The sequence below is a fragment of the Pseudorca crassidens genome, chromosome 4, assembly GCF_039906515.1.
Source record: "Pseudorca crassidens isolate mPseCra1 chromosome 4, mPseCra1.hap1, whole genome shotgun sequence".
Lineage (NCBI taxonomy): Eukaryota > Metazoa > Chordata > Mammalia > Artiodactyla > Delphinidae > Pseudorca > Pseudorca crassidens.
In genome coordinates this window covers 146869124-146890486 of record NC_090299.1, presented here as the reverse complement: position 1 = coordinate 146890486, position 21363 = coordinate 146869124, and the positions used below count along the sequence as shown (strand labels likewise).

The 21363-nt window shown below is 41.5% G+C and overlaps 1 protein-coding gene across 3 annotated transcripts in view; it reads right to left on the bottom strand.

Moving 5' to 3' along the window:
* The window catches only part of FAM13A (family with sequence similarity 13 member A), a 331953-nt gene that overhangs the window by 28997 nt on the left and 281593 nt on the right, over window positions 1-21363 (bottom strand). For all 3 annotated transcript variants that reach the window (XM_067736973.1, XM_067736972.1, XM_067736974.1), the window contains exons 12-14: window positions 17316-17392; window positions 16896-16938; window positions 7856-8003 (exon numbers count right to left, since the gene is read on the bottom strand). In XM_067736973.1, the coding sequence (XP_067593074.1) occupies window positions 7856-8003; window positions 16896-16938; window positions 17316-17392 (268 nt within the window). The remainder of the gene's footprint in view (window positions 1-7855; window positions 8004-16895; window positions 16939-17315; window positions 17393-21363) is intronic.

Here is a 21363-nt window from a genome sequence, read left to right as displayed (position 1 = left end):
CTGTCTTAAAAATATTTTAAACCCCACAGTACAGCAGGAGAGTTAGGCGCATTAATTTAAAAAAATGAACCTCATGTGGGATGAGGCCCACAGGTTCTCAAAATTTAAAGACAACCAAGTTATCTGGTAACACAGATGATACTATAAATACTTTGAAAAATGAAAGCATGTTAAAGACAGAGTCTTGCCTATCGAGTCTTAAAGAGTGGCAGAGAATATGCTGGTAGATAGACACAGCTAAAGCCGGAGACGAACAGAAGTTGTTTCATTGTTTGCACTGACGCTGTCGGCTGCCCCCCCCCCCCCCCCCAACCAAGTGGCAGAGCTCAGATACGAGCAGCTCTGGAAATGCCAACAGGAAAGAGTGAAAATGCATTGAGAGGTGAGGGAGTATGAGGGAAGGAGAAGGTGAGTGGAAAGCAATTCCTAGAAAAACAACAAAAATGTAGTATAAAGCTGCAGAAGATGGGACTATTTAGCTGAGTAGATGACATCGTCTATTTCATGATATTTCATAAGACAGGAGTAATTTTCTATAAGGACTAAAATCAATGGAACCAGGACAGGGAAAGGGTTAAGATGACTTGAACAGTAAAGCAGCACGCAACCACCTCACTGCCAAGTGGCAAAGGAGCAAAACCCCTGGGGGAAGGGCTCGGTGGTTGGTGAGGACAGAGGGCATCGGCTAAACGAAGTCTGATGTTGATGTTGGCATGGGTGTGCTGTCTACATTTCTCCTCATCAAAACTCAGTTTGAAAAGGTGTTACTTGAGGTCCTGAAGCCCTTTAATCTGTCTGAATCTAGCAGATATCACTCTTAAAAAATATTACAACTGATCTCTGCTTTGAGCTTGAACTCTGTGGTCTCTGTGCACCAAAATTTCTGCAAAGACAGTATGTGTTTGTGACCATTAACCAAACATGTCTCCAGTAAAAAATATACAGTGATCCTGAGTTAACTACAAAATACTACTCATGTGCTTGTTGATGCTTTGTGACTAACATGGGGCCATCCCTCAGACTGCCTTTTTGTTAACACAGCTGTCTTCTGGGGCTCCATTCTGACCCATCGCTTCACTGACAAGAAGACAAAATGTGTCATTTTCCTAGTGTCACCAGTGGTATATATAAAGTACATGGCTAAAGAAATTGTAGCTTATGGGTGACACTGTTTCTTGAATTCACTTTTTAAATTTTTACCTTTTACTGTATGATTCTGTTTATTTTTTAATTGAAGTATAGTTGGTTTACAATGTTGTGTTAATTTCAGGTGTACAGCAAGGTGATTCAGATATATATGTATACATATACACACACACACACACACACACACACGTATATTCTTTTTTAGATTCTTTTCCATTATAGGTTATTATAAGATATTGAATATAGTTTCCTGTGCTATACAGAAGGCCCTAGCTGTTTATCTATTTTATTTGTTCATTTATTTATTTATTATTATTTCTTAACATCTTTATAGGAGTATAATTGCTTTACAATTGTTTACCTATTTTGTATACAGTAATTTGTCTCTGTTAATCCCCAACTCCTAATTTATCCCTCCCCATCCCCTTTCCCCTCTGGTAACCATAAGTTTGTTTTCTATGTCTGTGAGTCTATTTCTGTTTTGTAAATAAGTTCATCTGTATCATTTTTCTAGATTCCACATATTAGTGGTATCATAGGACATTTGTCTTTCTCTGTCTGACTTAGTTCACTTGGTATGATAATCTCTAGGAAATTCACTTATTTAAAAATGAGAAATAGGGCTTCCCTGGTGGCGCAGTGGTTGGGAGTCCACCTGCCGATGCAGGGGACGCGGGTTCGTGCCCCGGTCTGGGAGGATCCCACATGCCGCGGAGTGGCTGGGCCCGTGACCATGGCCGCTGAGCCTGCGCGTCTGCAGCCTGTGCTCAGCAACGGGAGTGGCCGCAGCAGTGAGAGGCCCGCGTACCAAAAAATAAATAAATAAATAAAAAAGGAGAAAAATAAGACCATTAAGAATTTCAACCTTATAAGCTGGGACGAAGTGAGAGAGAGGCATGGACATATATACACTACCAAACGTAAGGTAGATAGCTAGTGGGAAGCAGCCGCATAGCACAGGGAGATCAGTTTGGTGCTTTGTGACCACCTAGAGGGGTGGGATAGGGAGGGTGGGAGGGAGGGAGACGCAAGAGGGAGGGGATATGGGAACATATGTATATGTATAACTGATTCACTTTGTTATAAAGCAGAAACTAACACACCATTGTAAAGCAATTATACTCCAATAAAGATGTTAAAAAAAGAAAAAGAATTTCAACCTTAACCAAATAAAAAGACATGTTTCATCATTAGCTGCAGATAGAACAGAAGTTTCTCACCTATGCAATATGAAATGTTTAAATGATTTCTCTCTCCTTTTTCTCTCTTTCTTTCATTCTATAAGTCTTATAATTTAAGGCTCCTACTCAAAAGAGTTATATAATTACATGTAATACATAGTTCAATATAACTAAAGAATCAGTCAGACCAACTATTCCTCTGTTTTAGTTTGAAGCGATCTAAGAATACAAGGCTATCTCATGTTTTGATAGTTGGCGCTCAAACAGAATAACAAGAACAAAGTGAGAACAGCCCTGTAGTCCGTGATAGCATGTCCTATGCATTACCTACCTGCTTAGAGAGCGAGTTTGAGACTGTGTTCACTGACCATTCCCCACTGAGGGCTTGGGAAATATTTTATATTTTAATCAGTAATTCTAGAGCAATGAAACAGACAAATATGTTGCAAGACAATTATTCAAAGGAAAAGAGAAAAGAGTTGAGGCTTCAAACTGGATTTTCATCTTAAAGGACCACATAAAACAAAAGCGTTTTCATATCTGGACCAGAATTCCCTGGGTACGGTGGTTTTGGTTTTAGCCATGTGTCTGGTCACAAAGAACTCTGGACTTAAGTATGGCACGTCTATTAAAAATTAATCCGCCCAGGTCAGCTGACATCACAGCAGGTCAGAAATAACAGAGATAAAAGCTGCATGCTTGCTACCTAAGTAATAAAAAAGAAGAGATCCTGGGGGAGTTCCGGTTCAGACACTTACAGCACACATGGAAATGAAGGAGATTCACTGCAGGAAGAGGGAATACAACTCTGACTAACGCTAACGTGATCACTGGGACATAGCTCCTCTCTGCTTAGCTGGCTGGATCCATTTACTACACAAAGAAAACTGACTACTGATGATTTATCTCTAAGAAATCTGCACAGAATTAAGGGAGCTGATGCTTTCCATGTCTCATTGCCACCTATGTATATGCTATTTAGAGCCATTCCTACTCGTCGTGATGTCGCACTGTCTTCCCAGGAGGCTACTCGGCAGCACTGGAGGTCCCTGCACAACCCAGATGCAGAAACATGGAAGCCCCACCGGTGAGGGGTCTTCACTGGGGGAAGCCTTTCATAAAATTTTCCTTAGAATTCCAAAATTTAATCTTAGAACAATGGCTGTCCTATTAAATTGTTCCAATAGTCTCGCAAACTATCAAAGTTAGAGGGAAACTTACTAACCATCAATCCGAAATAACATCAACTAGGTCCATCATTAATAAAATAATGCCATCTGCAAATGGCATTATTTTATTCTTTTTAATGGCCGAGTAATATTCCATTATATATATATGTACCACATCTTCTCTTTCCATTCCTCTGTCAATGGACATTTAGGTTGCCTCCATGTCTTGGCTATTGTAAATAGAGCTGCAATGAACATTGGGGTGCATGTTTGTCCTACTGAGTGAAGTAGGTCAGACAGAGAAAGAGAAACATCGTATGACATCCCTTATATGTGGAATCTAAAAAGAAATGATACAAGTGAACTTATTTACAAAACAGAAACAGACTCACAGACTTAGAGAACAAACTTATGGTTACTGGGGGGAAGGATGGGGGGAAGGGATAGTTAGGGAGTTTGGGACTGACATGTACACACTGCTATATTTAAAATGAATAACCAACAAGGACCTACTGTATAGCACCGGGAACTCTGCTCAATGTTATGCGGCAGCCTGGCTGGGAGGGGAGTCTGGGGGAGAGTGGATACATGTATATGTATGGCTGAGTCGCTTTGCTGTGCACCTGAAACTATCAAAACATTGTTAATCGGCTACACTCCAAGAAAATAAAAAGTTAAAACAAACAAAAAAGCAACATCAGCTAACACTCACTCAGTGCCCAACAAGGGACTGTGCTGAGTACTCTGCATATGTTAGCTCATTTAATCCTGCAAAAACATACTAAGTAGATACTACTATAGTTACTACACGTTATTAGGTACTGTGTCACCTGTTACAAGATGGGGAAGCTGAGGCCCAAACGGAGACAGGCTGACTACCTTGTCCACAAAGCTGATTAAGCGGTAGAGCCATGATTTGAACTCTCGATGTGTCTGCCTCTTAACCTCATGGTCCGCTGCCTGCCACGATACTGAACCGGCACTGCTCAGAAAGAGGGTGGAAGTCGGGAGACAGTGATCTTGAATCATCATGTTGCCTTTTTTAGCCTCAGCTTTCTTAGCCGTATAATGGGAGGGCTCAACTGTAAGATCTTGAAGATCCCTGGCTTCTCTATCATTTCTTTTTTAGAGAATTTCCTTTCTACAGTTATTTTTGATAAGCAGTAAGTGATGAATAAGATATCTGAAGTATTTTATGTCCTTTAAAAAATGTTCTTTCGAAGCTGATTTCACCAGGACAAATCTAATAGAGTAACCAAGTGTCTACATCTCAGTCCTTCCACAAGGGGTGGAAATCAACATGAACTGGCTGATTAGGAACATTCTAATTATGTAACTCTCAAGGACTTTAAAGAAGGAAGACGAGTTCATTTGATTTGTGTATTCGTTTAATTTTGGAGAGCGGAAACCCTAGCAAGAGTGATGATGATGTTGCTGTCATGTGGCCAGATCAAATAATGTGCCCTAATACATAGCTACACGTAGAGAAAAAAGAAGATCAAGCATGTGTTATGTATCTGTCAACAAGCACAACGAGACCGTGATCCCACATGCTCTTTGAGAGGGTTCCACTCTACGTAGCCTATGGAACCTACTATCAGTTTCATTTTTCTTTTTATTTCCCTGATACCATATGCCCCAGAAGCCAGAGAGCATCATTTCCACGTGGGAGCATACACGGCGGAGAACAGTACCAGCAGGCTGCTCATTAAGTACTGTCTCACCTGATATTCTGGGAATGAGAATGAACTATGGCTCGGGGATGGAGAATAAGCAAACCAAAAAGAGGGGGTTACACTACATGGTGGTCTGGAGACTAGTGACGGAGACCTATAGAGGGACACTGGCTCATACGGTTTCGGTAACTACTCCTTTTGTTTATGTATTTTGTTGCACTGGTTTCACATCCACCGTTTAAATTAGTGCCAAGTTAATTCCTTACTGGGAAGCCACCATTTTGTTTCTTACTGAAGCTATAGAAAAAGTGGTTCAGTTCAGTGACTGAACTGACTGCTCTCATCTTAGCCACGCTTTATGCAAAAATTCCTTTGACTAGACTTACAGCTATATTACTGCTATAATGTAAAGTGGACCTTTAAAATAAATGAATATATATATAAATATAGTGAAAGCAGTAACCAAATGATCTAAACAGCCTTGAAATGAATCCACGTAGATTTCTGAGATATGCAAGTTCAATGACAAATGCAGTAATCGGCAAAACAAAAACAAGAACAAAAACATTAAAACTACTTATTTCATAAATTACATGGGTAACACAATTCACATTCCCAAGCACAGTAAAATGTATTTCTTTCTCTCCATAAGCTTTAAAAATTTCATCTAGGGGCTTCCCTGGTGGCACAGTGGTTGAGAGTCTGCCTGCCGATGCAGGGGACGCGGGTTCGTGCCCCGGTCCGGGAAGATCCCACATGCCGCGGAGCGGCTGGGCCCGTGAGCCATGGCCGCTGAGCCTGCGCGTCCGGAGCCTGTGCTCCGCAACGGGAGAGGCCACAGCAGTGAGAGGCCTGCGTACCGCAAAAAAAAAAAAATTTCATCTACTTTTCCAATACAAAATATAATAAAATATTATCCCTTCATCTTATTTTTTATCTGGCAGAAAGTTCTTTATATTAAGTGATGAAATAGTTTTAAGGAAACAATAAGCTAGCTTTCACCCGCTCTGGAGAGATTTTTCAGTGTTATATTTAGCCTCTTTAAGTGTGCTGGAAGAGACTATAAATTTATGATTAACCAAAGTAAAAACAATCCAACACCTGAGTCCACTTCAGGAGGAGGAGGAAGAACCTACCTTCCCCTTTCCTCAATAAATCATCAAGATAATATGGCCAATTTGAATTCTGACCCAAAGTCCTAGTTTTTATCTAGAGCTGTATGTTAATGATAGGAGGAGACCATATTCTTGAAACCCAAATATAGCATTGATTTTGGCTACTGTTTTTGTTTTATCTGGGTGACAGTGGCTACCATGGGACTTTTTTTTGGTGGGGTGGTAAGGTTGTTTTTAATGTATGAATGAAAAGCACACCTGATTATTTCAAAGTACACAAAAGAACAACAACGAACACCAGCCAGGAACGGATCGCTTAAAAACAGAACAAAAAACCCGGAATTCTTCCCCCAGTGGACAGACGATGGGCTGGGACGATCTGACAAAATCCCAGATCCACTGCTTAATGACATGGGAAAACAAAACAAAACAACAACAGAAGGAACTGGAACACGTTTCTTAGATTGCAAAGAGGGAAAATTAGAATAAAAAACCAGTTTGATTTTGTTTCCCTAAAGCCCGATGCAAGGAGCATCACGGGTGCCACTATTTTTCACCTTGTGCTCTTTTGAGATCATCTTTTGGCCCTTCATCTAAGATCGTTAACATAATGAATACTTTTTGGTTAAAAAGGGGTGGGCAGAAGACAAGAAACTCAGGTGCTTTTGAAAAAGACTGATTTTCTTAATAGTTGTCATTCTCTGCTAAGTCATTGTGTTAAATCAGGCTGCTGTTCTGAACTCAGGAGCACAATTTCTCCCTCTCTGTAGCCTTCAAGCACACATACGGCCTAGAGGCAGATGGGCACTTATTTTGGACACACACTGATATGTTTGGATGCAGACACATGGAAAATGGAAGAACAGCAGCTTGACAGAACTGCTGCAGGATCCTCCCTGAAATACAGTTTTGACAAGATGAGGATACCCTCTTCTTCCGCAGAAGTAAATTTCTAACGTTTTTGTCAAAAGTCTGTAGAAAAACCAATCTAAAGCAATGTATTACAGGCTTTCAAGAAGAAGCACTTTTATTCAGTGCTTTCCTGATAAGCAAATTCCTTGTTTGCTAACCTGGATTTAAAAATTCTATCCATAAAAACAAACATAGAATCAAAGCAGATCAAAATCATCTTGAAAAATGGGGAGGAGACTTAGCCAAGGAGGTGGATGGTGGGCATGTAGCAGGGGGAAGCAGTTACACTGACAGCAAACCCTAAACGCACACCAGTTCCCTATTACTCAGCTTGTACTCCTAGAGGGAAAAAGGCACTCACACATCAGCACCCCTGGAGAGTCAAAATGAGGAAAAAAAAAAAAAAAAAAAGGACTGCAAGGTGACACTATAATAAAGGATAAGCACATTTTCTTTCACAGATTGCAGTTACTCTTGGCAACACTGAACGTGACACATTCCTATGTCAGGGGAAGGATTTTCAGTCATTTAGAAATGTGGTTTACTTCTGCACACACAGCTCTCGCTCTCACCCACACATCCAACATGGTTCTCCTTTCTGCTAATTTACATATGCTTTTCCACTATTAAATCATCCAAACAGCAGACGACCTTACCTTCCCAGCTCTTCTCATCGCACAATGCAGTCAGGTCCAGCTCCGGCACTCCGGAGACAAAGCTCTCTTGCTGGTCATCAGCATTTGGGGCCCTCTGCAGCTTGCTGTCAGGTAGGCTGGGACGCTCCTGGATCTTCATGGTGGGGTCCTGCAATAACAGCACAACGTCCCCAAATCTTTACTGCTCATCAAAACCCCCACACGTCTGCAGCAATTCCACTCCTGCTGGGTGAAACCTCCCAAGCCACAGCTGCTGATGTCCCCGGCACGGAAACCGAAATCATAGGTTGATGCCCCCTGGATGCTAGCTGGCCACTTGCATGCAAAAAGCGACCATCCGTCTGCGCTCCTTTAACTTTGCTTTTGGAAGAAAGACAAGATGCTTTCTGCGGCTGCTCTTCCTGATAACTGCTGGCAGCTGACAGTCTGGATGATTACTGACTGGGGCCAGGAAGGAGGGAAAAGGAGTTTGTGTTTCCTTAAAGGAGGACGGCTCTCCAGACTGTAAACGAAAAGCCAAAACTCAGCTAGTGCCGTCGCCAAGGCTGCAGCAGCAACATGGTGTCTCCTGCACGCAGACTTCCTTGCCCCTTAGGTAAACTGTGCTGCAGGGCCAGGAGCGGAGGCTGTGTACACGTGTGCTCTCCTGCTGGCCCTGCAGGCTGAGATCCATTAAGCGGGGCTAGCTGCACATTCCCAGATTTCCTGTGGTTGTTTTTGCCTCGAGTGTGGGGAGAACAGACTATTTATGGAGGAGCTCTGGGTATGCACTGTTGCGCAAATTCAGACGGCAAGGGGGTCTGGTGTCGCAGCTAGCAGCTAAGCGGTAAGGAATACACATTCTGGAAATGAGCCAAAATCACACAGGGAGCACGACTTTTTTTTTTTTAAGTAAAAAGGCAAGAGCTGGCAAGTCAGAGATGCATAATTTATACCTTACAAATATGCAACTGTGGCTTGTTTCCTTGGTTTTGTTTATTGGTGGTGCGCACACCAGGCTAGGATGTCTGGGGGATGGGAAGACTCTCCCCCAAAGGCTGCTCTTTTAACTAAGTGATTTCATGTTTAAAAAACTGCATTGAAATTTAGTCTTTTTTACCTTGTCCTCTGGCATCGGGTAAAACCCAAGCACTGCCATACTCTCCTCTCTCATAAAATTACAAATAAAAGTGTTGCCTCAAAACACAATTCTCAAGTGGCACAGATCTGTACAAAAGATTTTCTTTGAGAATAACCGGAAGTTTATTTTCGCAAATATACCATCATTAAATAAAAAACAAACATCTGGAAATCATAAATGATTCTGTTAATGTATGAGAAATACTCTGATGCTTAAAATAAAGCAGTACTAAGACTTCCACCTCCTTTTAATAGCTATTCACCCTCCTTTGATATCACCAGGGGAATAGATAGGGCTTTTACTACTATATTGCCATGAAATGAAGCATTCTCTTTACATTTGCGATAAAATGAAATATCACCAATCAGTTCATGATAAGCTACTGAAAGATGCAAATGCGAAGTAAATCTGGGGCTTTAAGACACTTTAAACATTCTGCTTGTCTATTGTAGGGAAAAAAACACACAGATTATGCATTTATGTCACAAAAATCATTTGTTCCCTGAGCTGAATCCTAAGTAGACAGAGTTGAATGACCCAATCTGGTGCTCAGCTTTTTAAAAGTTACAGCATCAGTTAGTCACCTATCGTGTGTGTGTGTGTGTGTGTGTGTGTGTGTGTGCGCGTGTGTGTGTTAGAACCTCATAGAGCAAATAAACATTTTGTCAATAAAGATCTCTAATAACTGTTACACTTAGAGACAGATAAAAGGGAAGCACATGAGATATGATTCCATGTGGTAAGTACAGCACTTTCTTCACGAGGAACATCTTTGAAGCCACTGACCAGCAGAGGAGCGGACATGAGTTTTCCCTCCGGGCAGACCTGGGATTGAAGTGTGACTGACGTTTAGCAGCTCGGTGCCCTAGCTGAGCCATTTCACTCCTCTGAGCCTCCATTTCCTAATCTATAAAACGGCATTGAAAACACTAACCTGGCAAGGTTCCTTTGAAGATCTGAGAGAAGGTATGAAAGGCCTCTAGCACGGTGCCTGGAGCAGAGCCACACAAATGGAAGCGATCCCTCTTTCTATTATTATTAGGCACCATAGGAAGATGAGTGAAATATTGCTACATCTCAAGATGCTCAAGAGAGGAGTGGGAGAGGAGGCATATAAACTGCAATTCAAGGTGCAACATGCTACGACAGGGCGGGGCAGAGTCTTAGACGCATTATGAAAAATGGTTAGAGAGCCACTGGTGTTCCCATCATGGATCAACAACAGCGTCTGGGGGCTGCGTGGGCCAGAGAGCACTTCATACAGAGAGGCGGGCAGGAGTGGGGGACAGTGACCCCAGGAGACGAGAGGCTTGGGTGCCGGTCCTTAGCACACGTGACGAGGGGGTCGGACAAGCGGCTGGGCCGCCAGACGCCCTGCATACTGGGCTAAGTTTGGATTTGATCCTGTGGTAGATAATAGAAAGTCACTGAAGGATTGAAAAAACTGACTCATCCTGGAGAAACGTGCGTTTTCCAGGCTGACGCCTCAGGCACGGGAACGCACGCTGCTGGGAAGACCCACAGCCCTCAAGCCGGGCTCACAGGCAGCTGGCACCCCCTGCTACACCAGTTACCGGCTCTGCTCCCCCTGGTACCTGTGTCCCCTCAGGGCACTCAAGAGTCCTGCAGTGCTTGATGTGACGTGTATAAAATCCCCCAGTTCCGCAAACACACAAGCTAATTGAAAACGTGTACTTTTTATGATTGCCACATCCAAATTAGCACCAACCGCAAAGTGAGAAAATTAAAATTAGAAAATTCTTCCTTAGTTTTTTCCTCCGGAACGTATGGGTTTACTCACTCCTTCAACAACAGTGGGCTGGTGCACCCACTCTGTGCCGGGCTCTGTGTGAGACACGCAACTATGCTCAGGGAAGCTCTGGAAACTCAATTTTGGTGTGAGGCCACGGCAGTCCACCTTGTGAATCGGTGAGCTGCCCTTCACAGTGTTCAAGTCAAGTCTGGGCGTTAGAAATGCAGGAGAGGGAGCGATTACCACCCTGGGTAGGATGTTGGGACAGACAACCTTGATAGGACTCTATTATTCTGACAAAGAGAATCAGGTCAAAATTGTACTAGTTTATTCAATTATAAGAATATATATCCCATATTATATATCTATAACAGGGCTGCCTATGATATGTCAGGTGCTAGAGATACAAAGAGAAAATTTAGTTACTCATTCATCTAAGAAATAATTTTTGAGGGCCTTCCATGGGCTTGACAGTTTTTTAGATGTTGGAGAAATTTCAGTGGCCCAAGTCAAGTCTCTGTCCTAATAAATCTTAAAGAAGGGGACAGTTAATAAAGAAAAAAAAAAAAGTCAGGTAGTGCTACGGACATGGAGAAAACAAAGCAGGGTAAGGAGGATGATGGAGGTACGGGCCACGGCCTGTGGTTTTCTTGGGTGGCCAGGGACAGTCTTTCCAGTAAGGTGACGTGTGAGCAGAGACACGAAGGAGATGCTCTTCTGTGGGAAGAGCATTCCAGGAAGAAGGAAAGCAAGTGCAAAGGCCCTGAGGCACGGTCATCTTGTACGTGTTGAGCAAAGAGGTCACTGTATCTGGAGTCAAGCAGAGGCCAGTCAGGGCCATCAGTTATGCGTGCTTAGGACGTGCACTGTACCATCTGCAACGGGGTGTCATTCACACCGCAGACCTGTATTAACTCACACGAGCTTCTGGGCCCCCCGGCTGATCTGCACAGCAAGGGAGGGATGCGTCCTACGCAAACCCACAAGAGCTCGCACAGCCACGGACACACTGGGCAGGGCTCACTCACCGGCACATCCGCCCACGCGGTGCTGCGCTGCTGTGCTCCGAGCGGTCCCCGGGGCTGCTCGTTCACTTGCCTGCTGCAGCTTTAGGCCTGATTCCCAGTTTCTGATCTCGGAACCAGACACAGTCACCTTGCCTGTGGTTGCAGGGTGGGCTGCTGGTGTGGTCCCAGGGTTTACAGGCACGTGGAGCTCAGGATACTGCTCGGAGGCTACACAGGCTCTATAGCAATACACTAGCAAAAACCTACCCGTCCTTCAAACGTCTGTCAGGCTCGTCTGGGTGAGGCACCTCACCAGGTTGTTTCCCACTCTCTAACAGCGCTTATTTGTAGAGTATCGTGCCTGTCTACTTGCTTGTCTGTTTCTCCGGCTAGATCATTACTGTTAAAATGTCAAGGACGTTCTTAAATACCAAAATATTTTTGGTTTCAACTTTTGTTGTTTACACAGATTGTATCTTCAGTTAAATCAGGGTAAATACATTCATTTCACACTTATCAACTCAGAGATCCTTGTGCTGTGATGTCACACGCTAAACCCTTGTCCAAAATGTGGTACCATACAAAAACATGCTAAATATTCATGTCATGAAATGAACTGAGGGACTGGCTCTTTGGAGAGACAATAGGGTATGTGAGATATGGGTTTTAGAGTAAGAGACTGGAGTTCAAATACAGGTGACCAGTTGCAAGATCTTCAATGAGTAAACTTCTTTGTACTTGAGATTCTTTTCCTCTCATACAGGAACAAAACTTCATAAAGTTGTGACGATTAAGTGAAAAACATGTAGCATAAAAACAGCCAGCCCGTAATAACTGTAGAAGAAATGCTAATTCCATTTATACGCTATCTCCCCTTCCCATTCATTCATTGGGCAAGTGTTTATTGAACATGTACTATGTGCTAGGTACTGGAATTAAAGGGATTAACAAGATAGGGGATTTGGTGTGGAAGGGATTCACTGATCACATAAGTGCCAAGTCACATGCATGTTATAAAAGAAAACCACAGGGTGCTTGGGAGCAAATAAGAGAGAGCTCATTTTGCCTGGGGCCGCACGTGACATTTCACATTCAGGGAAAGGAACCATTAACTATTAGTCCATCCACCTGATCCCTGTTAGGACTTGTCCCTGTCTGGCTGGGCCCGGCTTTTTCTCTCCTGACTTTATTGATCCTGCTCTTGCCCTGGCATCAAATCGCTGGTGAATTTTTGTTCTACCCCTTCTCCCTCCCTACACAGGATTTGGATAAGCAGCAGTAACTACTAGCTCACCAGAGCGGGACAGGACAGTATCAGTGCCCTGCACAAGGCAGTGTGCACAGGAAGGAACCACACAGAGTTAACAGAAGGGCCACATGGAAGTATAAACATTTTCTGCTTGGCTTGACAATAAAGGAAAATGAACATAACAAATTCCCCCAATTCATCTGAATCGTGAAGCTTCTGTAGCCTTTCGAGACTGGATGGAATTGGAAAGGAATCTACACAAATAGAGCTTTTACATTTTTTCTGGTTCTGATATTAAAGCCAGTAACAAATCCTAAAGCTTCCATGAGATACAGTGAAACTGAAATAACAGAGTCATCCATTTCATAAACACTCGTAGACAGGGATATTTCAGAAGTTATCTCAAACCTTCTCAGGGCAAATAAAAGCCTGCACTTAAGCTCTTGTGACAATTAATATTAATTCTTACGCTTGATTAGAAAGTTTTATCTTCTCTCCCCACTTTTTTTTTTTTTTTTGGAAGCAGGATAAGAAAAAGGGAAATAGTCTTTTGTTTATTATGAATGTCCTGTTTGTTATCAAAGGTATGCTTCTAAGCTCTTTTAAAACAGTAGGCTTAGAAAGCATAAAGAATGTAAAAATATCTTGAAAGAATTTAACACTTCATCAACCGTAAACTTCTGACTACAAGGACCTCTTCCAGGTAATGTAACACCCATCCATGTACTTAATAATTTTTACATGTTTTGCTTTCTTCACAAAAAGATTAAGAATAAGGTTGTAATTTTACTAGTCTGGATTTTAGACGGAAGCCTAAAATATTTCCACAACAGAAAATAACTTACTGAACGGAATCAAATTGAAGCGTAAGGTATACACTCCACTGTAAACTGAACTCTGAAAATGTTTCAGTGTTGTCTTTCAGAATCTAGAAATTGCTAGTTTGAAGGACAACCTCTCTCCTGGATACTTCCAGTTGTCAAATGAGTTTAAAAACAAACAGAACAAAGTCTTTGAACTCCACATGCTCAGGGAACAGGGGGCTTCAGCTCTTGCACATGTTATCCTATTTCATCCACAGCCCAACGGTATTTTATTAAAATGTCAGCCTTTCCAAAGCTTAGCTGAAGAAATCATACTTAAATCTTTGACATTTTGAAGGGACTCTTAACATTTTTCCCCATCGCCAATGTGTCACTAGATGAATTTTAATGCAAACCACATTAAGAAATTCAGATGACCTAGAAATGGATGACTCTCATTGACCAGCCGAGATCTCAGCAGACTCTGTTTCTGGATAAGTTGTATCATTAAAAGAAAGTAAAAAGACGTGCAACGAAGTATAGGCCCATGTTTACTCTTCAACACATGCCTTCAAACAAAAACACACTTAGGGCTGCAAAATGATTATTTAAAACATGCAGTCACAGCTGTGCAGGCATTTGCCTTTGAGCAGCAGACTCTGAGCCAGCCCCTCTCTGCTGAGGAGAGAGGAGCATCTGTGACGGTGAATGTTAGTGTTCCTCGTTCTGATGAAAATACCAGTGAAACAAGAAAGACCAAGCACCTTTCTCCAACACCTGTCATCTGCCGTGTTATCGTATATGAATCTGGGCGTTTATAAGGAAAAACTTCAAGGGCAATATTAATGAGGACAAAATCTGCCTTAAGGGAAAATGAAATCGGAAACATCATCACATCCATTCACAGTGGGCATGTAAATTCTAGCATCTCAATCTGATGCTCTAGGAGACTTGGAAAAAGTAACAAACAGAATTCTACTAGGGGTAACCAACCTCTAGACTTCCTTTCCATCTCTGAGATTTAGGAATTCGTGCGATATTCTCAGAAAACCAGATTAACTATTTGGGTTGTATAAGCTCTAGAAAGTGCTCCATATATTAAAAAGTAGGAAATTATGATAGACTGTAGACAAGGGAAAGAGGTTTAGAAATGGAAGACAGATCTTTTCACAGTCCTTCATTAGTAATAAAATACATTTCTTTCAGTGAAGGAGACACATGCCGTCACAAGTCGAAACACAATCCTAATCTTGTGGAGTGATGTCTTTTTTCCCTCCTTTGGTGCAGTTGTGAAAGAAAGATGACACAGAGAGCTTAGTCTGGATTTTAACTCACTGCCTAATTTTATCTCCTAGCTGAAATCACCATGATTACAATGACTATTACTAGTGAGAGCTTCAGGAGTGCCAACAGTGGGCTAGGTGCTGATTGGTAAATGCACATGCACGACACAAGTAAGAATAGATCCTGGCCCATGGAAGAAAGACTTGAGATTCCTTCCCCATGATGCATCCTCTGCTGTGGGAGCTGTCCACAAAAACACCAAGGTAAACGGAGTTCAGCACCCATTTTGTTTGGGCGCCACTTGGAATTTATGAGTTAGTTACGTAGTTCATCCACAAAGGCCGCTCTCTACCCTTTTATCTCCTAAAGGATACGAGGCATAAAAGGGAATAACTGAGAAGAACTCTCTAGGAGGCTGGTAAAGCCATTTTCTTTAAAATGAGGTTCAGTGGCATGATGAGTAGGTGCTTGCGGTGAGCAGAGGAAGAGAGCAGAGAAAGGAGGAAACAGAAGGAAACTAAAACAACACTATCATGGGGATGCTGGGCTCTGAGAAAAGGTGACTAGAGACAAGGAAAGAAGGGCTGTTTGTTGCCTGGGTCTCAAGGAAGGAAGCATAAACGAGTTGGAAATAAGACACGAAAGCACCGGCTCAGAATCTGTCAAGTCAAAAAGCAGCAGCCTCTAGCTTCTCTTCCCTTCGCCTGGCTGGTTAGTGAAGGAGTGCACGTGAGAAACTGCACAGAGGAGATACGGGGAGTCTAGGGCACGGCGCAGGCGGGGTGTCAGGTGGCCATTCATTTCTAGCAATTTTATGCCAAATTTTACATGAGTGGGCATTTTTCTAAGAAGGGGGTCCGTAGCTTTTGAATTCTTCATTTGCTAGACTGGAAAACTTTATGGAGGTAGAACTGCAGCTGTTATTAAATCCCAGCTCCTAGCACATCGCCTGCACATAGTAGGACTCAATATATATTACTAAATAAATCCATCAGTGGGTTAGGTTAGTGTATAAAAAAGATGAACAACCACTGCGTTAGACGGGAAGTTCTATGTATAATTAATATATCAAGAGTCAGAATCCAAGAACAGGTTGAGAAACGCTTTAACTCTTGCCAAAAAGAAAGCTGATTAATAAGATTGAAGGTGCAGCTGGAAGCATTTGGAAGTACTGGATTACATACACATGCATGAATGAAAAATGAGGCTCAGAACCCTGAATGGAAGCCAGCGTCGGGAGCAAAGGAAACCAAATACTTGGGTCAGCAAGGCTACGCCCCCAGAGGACAACAGGGAAGCCAGGAAGGTCACCAAAACTTTAAGATCTAGACCACAGAAGGGAGTGAGATATTTTTTCTCTGTTGTCTACTTAAAACAAGACACAAAACTCAGAAAATGAATTGGATTTAATAACTTGAACTGATTTTATGTTACTTTGAAAATTAATGAGATCATCTCTTTGACACATCCACTAAAATTCACTATTTATTTTAATCACTTAAAAACTGCATGAGATCATGGAAAATAAAACTAGTAGCTTTGGTATTTGTTTTGTCTTATGTTATGGAAAACCTAAGGAGTAATCTCCATGCTATTGGAGTTTATCCTCACAAGCAAAATGAAAGAATTTCAAAAGCAAAAGAGTGGAGTTCTTCTGATTTCTCAAGGAACCTTCATGTCTTGGCATTTGTCTTTCTCACCAATCCCAATCCCGTCACTGAATGTCATCACCCCTTATTGATAAGCTAAGAATACTTCACACTAACTCTCAAGAATGTAGGGACAGACCTGTCACAGTCAAAATCTTACTTGTTAGCTACTCACCTCAGAATGCTGGGTCTGTCTGCAGTCCTTTTCATTTTCTTTGCTACAAACAAAATATCATAAGATGTCATTCTGTTTTATAACAATGCTTTTCATTCATTGAAATTACGATCTCATTTATTTTAGAAGCTCAGTAGCTCTAAATAAAATTCTTATGAAATTCAAAAACAAAGCAGAAACATTAATCAAAACGAAACAAAACTAGAAACAACACAAAACAGGAATATGGTTATCTGCCTTTAACAGCACCACGGTAGATTTTTCCATTTAACCATTTTCCTCGCTATAAAATACTGTTGGTAAACATATAGTCCTTTAATTCTACTCCTTTTAGTTCTTACAATGCACATTGCACTAAATGAAAAAAAAAAGTCTATTCACATTCTTATAAACAGTGTAAGGAGAAAACTCTAAAATTACCTTCCATCAGACGTCAGTTCAACATCATCAGGTCCAATCCTTTCAGGAGATGGTGTGGGATTGAGACTTTCCATATTCTGTAACAAAACGAACCATTTGTTGCCCAGTAGGAATGGTAAGACGTATGCAACAACAGACCCTCCTTTCTTTAAAATAGAAACATCGGATAACAAGCAAATATTACTTCTAGTCATCAGAGTCCTATCTTTAAAATTATGACAGTTTATTAGACACTGCTGGCATAAAATTATACGCTGAACTTTACCATTCCATTAACAAAGGTATCTGATAGCAGCACAGGAATGGTCATTGTGGTCTATAACGTTCTTGTTAGTTATTATCCACATTTTATAGCTAAACATAAACGAAACCCAGACTCCCAGAATACCAGGGTGGCATTAGAGCTAGACTTGAGGAATCTGACCTCCAATGTGATCAGAAGCCAATGTAACATTCATTGTCTATTTAACATCTTTTCAGTCTATATTGACAATATGATCTGGGGTAATAGGTAGCTTGTATCTAAGCTATAAAATAGCCATAAAAAGACATGGAGTTAACTTGAGAACCTTTCTTTCTGTGATATTTAATGTGAATCTTTATATTAGCCAAGATGGACAAAAAATATAAACACGAAACTTACTTCAAATAGCGTGTATTTCAGGCTGACCAAGAGGGCTTAATGCTTTATCAGGAGGTATATTTGTAAGGTTTTCTAAGTGCCTCTGTAAAAACGGCCAACAGTTTCTAAATACATCTCGGGTGACTGAGCACAAAGTAAGCCGTCCCCAGGCAGGAAGATTACAAATATGCAAACAGGAGCTCGTTTACATTCGGGAGACCCAAATACAGAGCTGCCTTGGAGATCGGGAACTGAATTTCGTTGAAGTCAAAGATTCATGTCTGCATTAAAAGACCATTAAGCACAATCCATGTATTCTGTGTTATCAAAATAAAGAACACATAGCGAAGCAACATGTATTCATCTACATGTTTATAATCTCTCCTTATGAAAAGCCCGTCGGAAAGTATATCTGATTAAGGTTCGCAATGATCCCATGAAACTGACATATACAAAAATCTTCACAAAATAAGACTGGATAACTTATCTTTGGCTTGGTAAATATTTTCCATTTATGGTGGTGTGGCCAACCTGTCTGGAATTCTTAAAGTTTAAAACCCTAGGTTCGGGACTTCCCTGGTGGTGCAGTGGTGAAGAATCCGCCTGCCAATGCAGGGGACACGGGTTCGATCTCTGGTCCAGGAAGATCCCACGTGCTGCGGAGCAACTAAGCCCACGTGCCACAACTACTGAGCCTGTGCGCTAGAGCCCGCGAGCCACAACTACTGAGCCTGCGCACCACAGCTACTGAAGTCCGCGTGCCTAGAGCCCGTGCTCCGCAACAAGAGAATCCACCGCGATGAGAAGCCCGCGCACCGCAATGCAGAGTAGCCCCCGCTCGCCGCAACTAGAGAAAGCCCGCGCACAGCAACGAAGACCCAACGCAGCCACAAAAAACAAACAAAAACCATAGGCTCCATCAAGAATAATAACAAAGGGAGACAGCATCCCATAATAGCTATAATGGTGGCTTTGGAGCCAGAATGTTTCAGTTGGAATCTTAGCTCCACCATTTACCAACTGTAAGACCCTACCTGACTCCCAGTTTCCTCATCTGGAAAAGGGGGATGGCAACAATAAACATAGGGTGGTCATAGGATTAAATGAGATAATACACGTAAAGCATTAAAATAATACCTTGTACTTTTAATGAATAGTAGCTGTTGTTGTTGATGTTATTATGACTTCTAAAACTGTGAAATCTCCAAGGAAATATTTTGCTTCTATTTACCCACAGTTAAGATGATGTTCTAGGAACTAGAACAAGCATTGGTCTGCCATTACTGCACACCAATTTACATGTTTAGATAATTTACACAGTTAGATAATTTTAGAATGGATCTGAGAAATAAAAAAAAAATTATAACCACATCCAATTATACTTACATTTTTATACCTCTAAAGTTTGAGTTAGAAGAGGCCTCTCTACAATGGCTCTCATGAAGCCAAAGTGTAGCTGCTCTTATTACCTGAATGTGATCTTCCTCATAAAGAGGGATCTATGACAAAGAATCTTTGTTCTCATTGGTAATCTTCAATAGATTATCAAAATCTTTAGTGTAAGATCTAGTGCAATAGCATTAGGTTTTCCTGATGCTCTGAAACATGAATTCCTAGGGGAAGCACAACCCTCTACCTTCAGATCACTTTAAAACACTATCAATGAAATACATTTATAATTACAGTAAATACAAATGACTATTTCAGCAGAAATAAAAACCTTCAGTGCTTCCCTGGTGGCACAGTGGTTGAGAGTCCGCCTGCTGATGCAGGGGACACGGGTTCGTGCCCCGGTCCGGTAAGATCCCACATGCCGTGGAGTGGCTGGGCCCGTGAGCCATGGCCGCTGAGCCCGCGCGTCCGGAGCCTGTGCTCCGCAACGGGAGAGGCCACAACGGTGAGAGGCCCGTGTACCGCAAAAAAGGAAAAAAAAACCCAACAAAACCTTCAGGTTGAAGCTAAGAAATATTCAGAAAGAAGGAAGAAAAAATAAACCATAATATTACCTAAATTTAAAGATACTTCAGTTAGAAAAATGTTAGAAGACTGATTTTTTCCCAAAACAGAAAGAACCAAGATTTAAGCAATATAGGTTTTGAGAATTATAGAAAAGAGATAGCTATGTTTTACAATAAAAAGCTCTGAGAAAAGCAGGTGTGAAATGTGAGAAATTTTAGCTGATTTCCAGGGTTAAAACAAGCAGTAACTTCAACTCCCTCGCCCCCCACCCCCGCCACTTTTTAAAAAATGTTTGATCTGTGTTTTTTATACCTCTCCAAGGACCTGAGTTTTTAATACATGTAATTGACAAAGGGTGACTTTCAGTATTGTTCAGTATTCCTCTCTAAAGCTTTACAATAATTCCAGTTTTCATGTTGTCCTCCACATGACTGAGACTACTGAATATTCAGTCTGCTTTCACCAAAGCAGCATGCAAGTACGCCGTGTTCCTTTGCTAAGGTAGCTGGGTTGCCCCTATACCTCTGGGAAACAGGAATCTGGGAAGAATGTGTTACAACTGGCAACCTACCCTAATTTTTTCAGAAGGAAAATAATAAAGGTAGTGAAGGTCCAGGAGTAGAGTAACAAAAGTACCTCTTACCATGGCTGCAAAGCATTTTATAGATTCTAACTTGCATCCTTTGCCTAAGGGTTTAGGGAGGGAAGGTTAAGAAATAGATCAGCAATTTCCCCACTTCACTGAGATGGGGGGAAGGGGAAAATGGAACGCACAGGTCAAAATATTGGCTGAAATGTAGAAAGCTTCCATTGTAAGAGAAGTATGCTACTGGACTTTCAAACGCTCTGTAGTTGTTAATAGTGCTGGTTTTATGAGAAACGCCGACTCCACGCCTTTTGAAGGTTTTAAACTGTTTTATGTCCCAAACACTTCTCTAGGTGTGGTAAAAGAGTAGGTCATCGATGTTTTCATTTATTAAAGTTGAAGTAGTACAATTCTTATTAAAAATAATGACTTATTACATTAACTTAATTTTAATTAGTCTTCTAAAGTTAGGATCTTTTAAAGGTAATAGGTAATTTTAAGAAATAGCAAAGAAGAGATTACGTCTTTATGTAGAATGTGATAAATTTGCTTTTAGAATTGCATTAAAAAAAGACAGATAGGACTTCCCTGGGGTGGTCCAGTGGGTAAAACTCTGCCCTCCCAATGCAGGGGGCCCAGGTTCGATCCCCGGTCAGGGAACTAGATCCCACATGCCGCAACTAAGACCTGATGCAGCCTAAATAAATAAATATTAAAAAAAAAAAAAGACAGCTAAAGCCTAGTTCTGCCTCATAGAAGGCCTACCAGTGACTTTCAAAACATACAGATTTTCTATGATATAATTTACTTGGACAATTTTTGGGTGTCAGAAGAAACAATTTTAAGAACCACTCCCCTCAATCATAAAAATGACCTCAAAT